This window comes from Lolium perenne, chromosome 7 (assembly GCF_019359855.2).
Source record: "Lolium perenne isolate Kyuss_39 chromosome 7, Kyuss_2.0, whole genome shotgun sequence".
Taxonomy (NCBI): domain Eukaryota; kingdom Viridiplantae; phylum Streptophyta; class Magnoliopsida; order Poales; family Poaceae; genus Lolium; species Lolium perenne.
The window spans coordinates 255,359,236-255,369,641 of record NC_067250.2 but is presented as its reverse complement, the minus strand read 5'-3'; the positions used below and the strand labels follow the sequence as shown (position 1 = coordinate 255,369,641).

The 10,406-nt window shown below is 45.1% G+C and overlaps 1 protein-coding gene across 2 annotated transcripts; it reads right to left on the bottom strand.

Moving 5' to 3' along the window:
• Positions 1–364: 364 nt before the first annotated feature.
• On the bottom strand, positions 365–5,794 carry LOC127313452 (probable protein phosphatase 2C 57). 2 transcript variants are annotated; one of them, XM_051343952.2, is made up of 5 exons: positions 5,546–5,794; positions 3,927–4,133; positions 2,656–2,714; positions 2,503–2,569; positions 365–1,202 (listed from the first exon to the last, which is right to left on the bottom strand). In XM_051343952.2, the coding sequence occupies exons 2-5, from the start codon at positions 4,073–4,075 to the stop codon at positions 629–631; spliced, it is 849 nt and encodes a 282-aa protein (XP_051199912.1). In that variant the 5' UTR covers positions 4,076–4,133; positions 5,546–5,794; the 3' UTR covers positions 365–628. The 2 variants fall into 2 exon arrangements, with proteins under 2 accessions (XP_051199912.1, XP_051199913.1); XM_051343953.2 differs by having other exon boundaries at positions 2,503–2,714.
• Positions 5,795–10,406: the final 4,612 nt, after the last annotated feature.

Sequence of the window (10,406 nt, the reverse complement as noted above, 5' to 3'; positions counted from 1 at the left end):
CAACGGTTCTCTTTTGACAGTGAAAACAATCGACGCCTACTTTGACAGTTGCAGTAGTATGAGGTTGGAAATGATTTGGTTGGCCCAGACCTCTGAGAACATTTTGGTTCATGGATCACAGAATGATGACAAAATCAGGACATTTAAACAATGAACATTTTGGTTCATGGATCACGACCTGACGACAAAAACCAAGTAGCTGCTCAACCACCAAAGCTACAGATCAATATATCCTCCTCAGAAAGTGCATACATGAGACCCTCTACACAAAATACAGTTTCCCTAACCTAGTAGCATGAATGGTTCTATAGAACTGCAAAAACTTAACAAACAAAAGTATCATAAGAATGATCACACTGAACAATCCACTGCAATCTACGAAATCTCTATTATCAATTTATCATTCCAGATTTGAGGAATCTAGAGCAAGGCCTGAAACTAGCAAGTAATACTTCCAAGTACAGATAAAATTAGCCGCCGAATATTTTACAATGTTGTATTACTCAACAACAACTATCTCAAGTTATGAGATAGGACATACTAAACCTAACTTCCAAGCTAGGCTACGGAAAAATGGGACTGTTACAGTGTCGTGGGGCCTCTAAACCCACATGTCCTGTCAGTACAGTCAGTTTGCCTCTGCCAGGCTATCAAGGAAGCCCTGCAGCTCCTTCAAGCCTTCTGCAGATATACTTCTCTGAACCCGAGGCCTCGGAACTGTAAGGGCAGGAGGCGCCCTAGAGTTGAAGCAGACGACAACTACAGAAAGATTATCGCCGCTCTTCCGCTTGATGGCCTCATCAACTAAGTCTTTACAGCAAGCAGCAGGGTCGTTGTGCTCTTGGAGCCTCCGTCGCGCAAAGTCTACCGCATTTTGGCTGCGGAATACATCCCAGATACCATCACAACCGATGATTATGAATTCATCGTCCTCGGTAAGATTCCTCATCATCACCTCAGGCTCAGCACTAAGAGGCCCAAGGCCATCACATGCTTTCAGTCCTTCCATGTGCCAGTCCCCGATAGCTCTAGCAACATTGAGAAGCCCATTCAGGTACCCATCGTCAACATAACCACCTGAGGCTTCAATGCGCATCTTCTCTCTATCGCAAGATGGCTTGTGGTCCCTGGACATCTCAATTGCCTTTCCACGGCAACATAACACTGCTCTACAATCACCAGCATTTGCCACCAGAAGTGACCTGTCAATCATGCAGAATTTTTCAAAAGTTATCTTATGCAGTTTTTTCAAAGATAATACTATCAAACTATAGATACATGGAGAAAAAGAGAGTTCAGATAAAGAGAAGGGAAAACCTTGCTGGTATTAAGTAGTAACCATGGTAAACAAAGGAGTACAAATAGAAGGATGGTAGTGATTTGTCCAGAAAGTAAATATACATATTACACACTCAAGGAACAAAGCATATGTTTAAAGACCTGCTAAGTCATTTTCAAGTGCATAGCAGTGAACAGGAAAACTTCAATTTCCAAAGGAGAGAAACTGATATCAGTGGGAATTGATGCTTACAACCTCACAAAGAAAATCCTGTCCACATGTACATATTACTCACTGAAGGAGCAACTGAGGAAAGCATATGTATAAAACTTCAACAGACATTAAATCCATGCAATACAGGAAAACTTGTTACCTTTACCAAAGAGAAAAAAAAACATGATATATGCGGGAAATAAAACATACTACCCTCCGTCCAGAAAAAAAATGGCGCGCACGCCATCCAAATTTTATCTTTGACCAAAATTTCGTCCAACACTATGTTTATTATGTTATAAAAAAATTGAGATCACTGGATTCACAATGCAAGCATTCTAACAGTATCAAATTTGTATCTGACAATCCACATATAGTTACTAATCCTTATTCAAACGTGTGTGACTTACATCTGTGGACGGAGGGAGTAAAATGCACACATAGAGGAATTGATTTACACCGTAACAAAACAGGAGCCATGAGGTCAAACAGGAGTAAGTAGTTACTCATATTCAGATATAATAGCTAAAGAGTGATGCTACAGAACGATGTATAAAACTTCAACAGACATTAAATCCATGCAATACAGGAAAACTTGTTACCTTTACCAAAGAGAAAAAAACATGATATATGCGGGAAATAAAACATACTACCTTCCGTCCAAAAAAAAATTGGCGCACACGCCATCCAAATTTTATCTTTGACCAAATTTCGTCCAACACTATGTTTATTATGTTATAAAAAATTGAGATCACTGGATTCACAATGCGAGCCTTCTAACAGTATCAATTTTGTATCTGACAATCCACATATAGTTACTAATCCTTATTCAAACGTGTGTGACTTACATCTGTGGACGGAGGGAGTAAAATGCACACATAGAGGAATTGATTTACACCGTAACAAAACAGGAGCCATGAGGTCAAACAGGAGTAAGTAGTTACTCATATTCAAATATAATAGCTAAAGAGTGATGCTACAGAACGACTTAGCACAAGTTCCTACAATACCTTCCAATGATGAGTGCAGCAAGCGCAGTCGTGCCAGATGCAAGAGAAGAATTCACAGAGCAAGCATCTGCAAAAGCAGCATCAGTCTGTAAGAATGCTGAGGACACAGCTTTCTCTATCTCCCCCGGAAAACCATCACCCTCAATGATGAACCTTGGCAAATTGCTGCACACAAAGTCCGCAGCGTGCTTTCCACCATGCCCATCAAAAACCTAAAACATTAAAATCGTGTGAACAGGACATACACAGGAAATGCTGGTCAGATGTATATAGGTACTTTCCTAGTAGGGAGTTGATATAACACAGGTTTAGCTACAATTATTACAAATGTCAAGACAGAAACTTGCAGCATACTGCCCTCTTTGTCCATTTGTGATCAGTTTGTTTTAAAACATTAAACTATTCCTGTTTTAGAACTTTTTAAGCACATTGTGGGTTTAATGTATGAATTCAGGGGGCTGCGGAAAATCTGTTACCAAAAAAGGTGATGTTGTGTTTGGATGCATAGAAACTGGGCGTGGAATTGAATTGGGATTATATTCCAAATCCAAGGAGGAAATGAATTGGCCTAAAATTCGATTATGTTGTTTGGTTGTGTATGGAAATTGCCTTTGGAATCAAACGGTGGTACCAATTCCTAATCCTGTTTGGATTGCCAAAAGTTGGAAAGTAATTTTCTGTTTTTTTTTGTGAACGCACGGCCGCCAGTGGTGAAGATCCTCGCGAGGGAGCCGGCGGTGAAGTGTGGGAGGGCCGGCGATGGCCGGAATCGGCCGGTGGTGGCCGGAATCGGCCGGTGGTGGCCGGAATCGGCGGCGGGCCTGAGTCAGATGGAGAGAAGGAGGAGGAGGGCCAGGGGAGTCGGCCAGAGAGATGGAGGAGGGCCAAGGCAGTGGCCGCCGTTCCCCTACGGTCGACGTCCGTCTCCTGCTTCTCGCCGCCGTTCCCCTATTGCCTCTCACCGCCGTTCCCCTTTTCTGCCACATCTAGGGTTTGGGGCGGGGCTGTGGGGTGGCGAACACCGTCGGCGTCGCCGGCGCCGGTTTGCTTCGAGGAGGTGGGGAAGGGGAGACGAAGAAGACATTGGGGATAAGGAGAGGGAGGGGAACACTCACCGCTGCCGCCGCCTCTGGCTAGCTGCAGCCTGCAGGTCACTTGGACGGGAGGGGTTCTGTTTGAGGAGAAACGAAGCGGTACGCTCGGGGGAGGTTTCCGTGCGTTTCCGAGGTGGGGAGCTCGGAAACTTGCGACACAGCGCGGAGCGGGTGTGGAATTGGTCTGAGTTTCCACCTAACAATTCTGAGGCCACCCCAAACAACCGAATTGGCGAATTGGACCCCAATTCCAATTCCATGCCTAGTTTCCATGCAACCAAACACAGCATGACAGAAAATTGGATGCTAATAAATAGAATGGAAGCATACCCCATAAAATGAGCTGGGCCCTTCTTCACAGCTTTCGGGTCCAAAATCTTGCAAGAAGTTGTCACAACAGATGTAGGCATCCTCCATTGTGCTCCTTGACCCAATATCAGCCCAGCCTCCAGACCGTACAACTGGGATGAATTCACCATCCACCCTTTCAAAGATTCTCTCAGTTTCAGACTTTGTATTGTTCAAAGGACCCCTCGCCTGCGAAATCAAAGCCATGTATGGCAATTACTTAGCAATAACAAAAAAAAGTATAAAGTTAGAGGATTTATATTGCATGCTATTTCATTATGATATGGTGCAACCATGGAAGCTACCTAAGTGTCTATACCATACCACGCATATACTAATAAGCTTGATACCACATAGGCAAAAATAGGAACCCCTTTAGGCTACATCATTAAAATAATCATAGCTGTTGTGGAAGTACTATTCCTCTCCCCTCCCATGGTCCCATGATAATTATTTCACTCTTTTGCTCAAACAGTGTTGTTTCCTTATAGAAATCCCAAACAGTAATGTGCGGCATCAGCAAATAACACATTTAAGATTACTAAAAACATTTCCTTTTGTACTGCAATGAGAAGGGAAAGCCAAACATGAACTGTACAGGTTTATTTTGGTTCTACCTAGATTCAAGAAAAAAAAATGATCAATATGATAGAACTAGGGTCAATGATCCAAACCAAACCTCAGTGGAGCAATAAGATGAAAACAAAACAAGAAATTGCAGGAGGGGATAAGATAAAGTCAAATTACTATTTTTGCAAATTTCCTTGAAAGGCGAGTGTAGCTTAGGGGTTAAGATTTCTTCGAACTGTTGTTTGGTAAAGGGCCAACTAGTATTTCAACAAAGCAGATGCACGAGATTGCCTTTTCTCGTACTAGGTTTGAATAAAGATCTGAGAGCATGAGGCAAGGACAGGGCATGGCATGGCAAGTAAAAAAAGGACGAAAGGAGTTGGGGTTTTTTCATGACACATAAGTACCAGATTACCAGTCTGATCCCCCATAGAATCCCTACCCAGCCTTTTCTCAATATGAAATCTTCAGACAACATTACATACGTCCTTGAAGATAAATAATATATTATGCTCACAATTTACCTGCCTAAAGACTACAAGCCAGGAAAATACCACGGCAGCATTCAGCACAAATCTAGTTCAGAAGAACATTCTGAAACTCTCGAGTACTACATTCAGTTGACACAATTAATCATTCCATAGAACACAAGACAGTCTCTTCAACTGACCACCTAGGAGATGGCTTTCCAGTCTCCCAATAACATGCATCCACATAAACCGCACGGATCCAATCACCTCACTCCCAGGTTGCTCGTACTCTACTACTCTAGGACAACAAGCGTACCACTAACAAGATTCAGGACGAAAGATTCCTTCCCCTCTCTCTGCACCGCCTACCCTCACAGTTCAAACCATACCGGTGAAAACCCTAGCTCCTCAGCGAAAACAGCTCACCACGCAGCGAAAGATTCGCACACGATTACACAAGATTAAGCACGGATCGGGCCTGGCGCCACATAAATCTCACACCTTTCGCCCAGATCACGCGAGCAGCCAAGCTAAGCGCGCCGAGATGCGAGATTTACTTACAAAGGAGGCGTGCCGTGAGAGCACCGGCTTCCTCGCCGGCGACGGGATCGGCGGCTTTCCCCCGCCGCCGCCGCCGAGCCTAGGCTCCTCCATCTCCACAGCCTCGTGGCGCAGGTTCGAGTCGCCGGAGAGGGCTAGGGTTAGGGTTTGGGATTGGAGCGGCGCCGCTGCCGCTAGCAGTAGTACGGAGTTACTGTGGAGTGTGAACAGTAGCCGCGTTTTGAGAGGAAATGCGTCAATGGAAGAGCAGGGGAGGGGCAGTACGGTAAATCTAACCGGTGCTTAAACTAGAACCGTGATTAATTAATTAATTTTGTGAAGAAACCATGTGCGCCGGCATGGGGGCGCTCGCGGTTTAGGTGGGCCGGTGATACAGGCGTGGTAAGATGTGGACACGTGGTTGGGTAGGACACGTGTCGAGTAGAGCGTGATTTGCGAGTTGGAACTCGGACCTAGGAGATCGATCAAAAAAGTGACAACAAACTAGTGTTGAAGTGAACAATGTGCTGTATGTCCCTGAAGTGTCTCCCAAACAACGTTGGATTAAGTGTGTTTGAGAATGTGTTTTATTGTGTCGTGTTTGGAAGACGTCGCTTCTCAGCCGCGTTCCCAAGTGCTGCCCCCAAACTTTTTATAACATTAAAATACTCTTTTTTACATTTTTATTTCAATAGAGAGAATAAAACATTCCACAAACTAATACATAATTTGGAACATGGTTTACATAAACTAAAATATATTTTGGACATAGTTTTCACAAAACTAATACATAGTTTAAACCATGGTTGACACAAACTTAAAATATTACAAAATAAAGAAATCTAACTAGTGTTGGCATCGCAGATTTCGTGTGTTCGCTGCCAAGAAAGAACACTCTCGGGCACTCCCAGTCACCCAAACTGGAAAATTCAGCTGTTAACGGCACCCCTGTTGGTTCTTTCGAGGAAGAACAACCAGAAACCTCCGTGCCTATTTTCGCTGTGAAGAAACAACACTCAGTCGTCATCCGCCTCATCGCTGTCGTCGTGGTAGTGCCGACAACAGCGCGTCTCGTCGAACACCTTGACGCTCATGTCGGGCTCGCCAAGGTAGGAGAACGTGAGCACGAATCCGGCTTCGAGGTGGTGGTAGCGCAAGAATTTCTCCTAGCCGATGTGGAGGTACATCTTGTCGCAGCCTCCCGCAGATGCAGCGAGGACGACTCGTTGCCGGCGACGAGGTCGGCGAACTTGTCCGGCAGCCTCTGGATACCGAGTGGGTCGCCCTTGAGGACGACGAAGAACTCAGAAAGCACTTCCGATCCTCCTCATGCATGTCCGACGATGAAGACGACGGCGTCGCAGGCGACGGCGAGCGTGCTGCTCTACCGCAGCCACGAGCACGACCACGGCCGCGACCTCGACCTCCACCTCTACCAGACATGGCGTCGACTCTTGAGATGGTGGCGGCTAGGGTTGGGGAGAGAGGCGCTAGGGTTTGTGTGTGAGGGACGATGAGAGAGCGACCCTTTTTATAGGCCGGAGGGAGGCGGGGGAGCGGTGGCGCTCATTAACAATGGCACGCAGAGCTAGGCGCGACGAGACTCTGCGTTGCGCCTCTACGGGAACTGCACCGTCGCTGCGCGCCAATAAATTCCGTCGCAAGGTAGACGACGGTTAGGTTAAAATTCAATGTGCCGCTGACGCGTCGGTCCCACCACTCCTCGCCTCGCTTTTCGTTGTGTCCGGCGTGCCCCGAGCGTCCCCTATGTAGCGGGGACGGGCTTGGGGTGCCGGACACCGTATCGGGCCGCACCGGACAAAAAGAGCCTTTGGGGCACGCAGCTAGAAACGTTTTTTTGTCCGGCGCGCCCCAAATCCCTTTGGGGGCGCTTTAGGGGACGCGGCTGGAGATGCTCTAACGATGTTGGAAAAGATGCTAGATGTGGTTGAAGTCATGAGTTGGTTGCCATTCAGTTTAGTGTCTACGCAAAGTTTATATTTGGAAGTAACATAGAGTAGTAATACACACGAGATTAATATTTTTTAGTGGGTAATAACATATGTGTGGTATCATGCAAAATTATATATGGGTTGTAGACTCATTTTGTTTTGGGAAGTATGATGTAATGTAACATTCATTCGATCTATCTGGTTATTGCTTGATGTGTTGGTTGGTATTGAACTATGACAGTGGAAGTGATTTCTTCCTCATTAGCTCCATTTTGATTGTCGTTTGCATCTTGTGATGAATGAAGTGAACTTGAGCTCTCTAGTGCTTCTATTTTATATTAGAAAGCATTTACTATTGTTCATCGACTGAGATTCTGAAAGACCAGAAATATAAGTGATTTACCCACCTCAGTCTCTTTCTTCATTTATTTTCATTTATGTTACTCTTTCTTCATTTATGATACTTTCACTATAAGAGCAAGTACAATAAATCCTAGTCAGCAGGCTACAAGGATTAGAATAATATATTGTTGCCTAGGTGGAGGAGAGATAGAAGGAGAGAGAAGATGAGTGAGTTCTTATGTAAAAGCCAGCTCTAGCACGTGTTTCTAGACACTTTGTGAGAGTGAATGGTGGACCATGCATTGATAAAATAGTACAATTATGTAGCTCACTATTGTACATGTAGCTCTAGATTGACTATAGATGACATGTCACTTAGCTTATAGCCAACAATTGGCTCTACTATTGAACTTGCTCTAAGTAGTCTATGAGCATCTCCAGACGCGTCCTCCAAAGCGTCCCCTAAAACGCACCTAATTTAGCGTTTGAGAGACGTTGTTGAAGTGAATAGTGTGTTGTATAATCAATGTTGGAAAAGATGCTATGCATGTAGTTGAGGTGGTTGGCCCGTTCAGTGTCTAGACAAAAGCTTAAGTCTTGGTTAGTACTAGGAGGCATTGGCGCGGCGTGCGCCGCGCCGGTGTCCTATTGTCTGTAGAAAATCTTACTAAGTCTGAATTAACGGCAGTCGGTGGACAGAAGATTAACCACGTATGCCCTGTTAGCGGTTGTGTTAGAGGGTCTGGGCCTCGCACGGCAGACTGCATTACATTACATGTCACTAATATTTACATGGGATGCTCCGGTAAGGGACTATTAGACATTCAGATACCTTGCTTCTAGACAAAAGGGGATCACACCTGGTTGCTAGCAATTCGTTCTGTAGGTCGGCTGCGCACAGCTGCTGATCGAGAGCGGCGGCACCTCTATTTACCAAAATTAAGCGTGCTCTGTGTGAGGCTGCGGAGGTGGAGATCCTCAGTAGGGTGCGTCGCCCTCCTCTTTGTCCGATGAGATGTCGATGATGGCGCCTAGTGCTGCTAGCTTGGTGATGCGGCCGGTGTCGGCAGCTATGACGTGTGTGGCGATGCGGACGCAGTTGGCCTGACTGTCTGGTTCCGCCGCAGGAATTTCATCTTTCTTGGAGGCTGCTTGTGTAGGATATTACCTAAGTTTGTCGGTCCGCGGGTGTCGTCGAAGCTGGCCAGAGGAAGGTTCTTGGTAGAGCTGGTTCTGCGGACTTCTTTGGTGCCTTTTCTGGCGGGTGTCCGTGTCCTCGACCAAGTACATGCTGAGCTGCAACTAACGGGTATGTTATTCTTCCCTGCATGCCTACTGTGGAGCAATATGTGGTAGAACATGGAATCAAAATTACGGAGTGTGTAACACCAATTTTATATATGCCCACTGTTGGTAGCAATTGGCCGTTTTGTACCATTTTTCTCAGATTGTGGTCTTTATCATGCCAACCCTGACCTGCTACTTCATTTGCTCCTCTGAATCAAGCTATAAAGGGGAGGGAAACAACGGTGGGATGAGATTTGGAGGGTGGCAATGGCAGACGCGAGCATGGATCTGGTGCACGTAGGAGAAATCTGGGATGGGGCTCCACTGAGATTTAGGAAGAGGAGCCTGGTGAGCGGGCAGGTGGTCAGAGCAGGAATGCCACACATGAGCTTGAGTTAGACTGATACTGCATCTGCAAGGTAAATTTACTTTGCAATGCTTTGTTTAATTAGATGAAATAGTTAGCAGTAACCATGTAGGAGAGCGTGGTATTATGGTAAGATAAATTGAGAAGTGGCCCAATTTCTTGTCAGGCTACAAAGTCTCTAAAGGTGCATGGCAAAGTTTGCGCCACTTGTATGCATCCACTTTAAGGAGCACTACATAATAAGATATCTTAATTATACATCGGGATCTTGAAGCCAAAATTTGACAAACTGGTTGTCTGATAAGAAGGCATGTCTGTAGTCTCCTAGCTGCCTTCTTTCCTTGTTCTGGTCATGTATTGCATGTGCAGACATGGCAGCGTCTGTGATAAGAATAGGCTGTCAAAATAGTGGTTTGCTACAATTGTATATGAAGTGTGCAACGGATAAAGCATGTTAGACGGCCACCTAGTAAAGCTAGCCTTATTGTTTATCTACGAGAAATTCCTTGGCAGGTCTTCTTTCTCACGCTGTTTGCACCGGAAGTGATGGCCAGATTTGTTGATGAGTGCGACAATGTAACTTAGTTTGCAATATACTATCGATGAGGAGGTATACCTTTTTTTGGTTCCAGATTTGTCTTTGATGGAGATAAGATCAGTTAATCTCGTCACCACTCCAACAATATCTGAAGCTGATAGTAAAAGAAAGAAGTGAATGAACATGAGAGCAAACAATACAGTATGCAATTAATACACATGCATTGCTGGAAATCTGATAGGAGAAAATTGTTTCCTCTGCATGGCAGTGCATCATCACATACAGAGGAAAGTTTTCAAGTCCAGTACAACCTGGGTGATTTTTGTGTTCTATGTAATTCTGATCTTGTATGGGTGATCTGCTATTTGCATTTGGGTCGGGCAGATCCTGTATAAA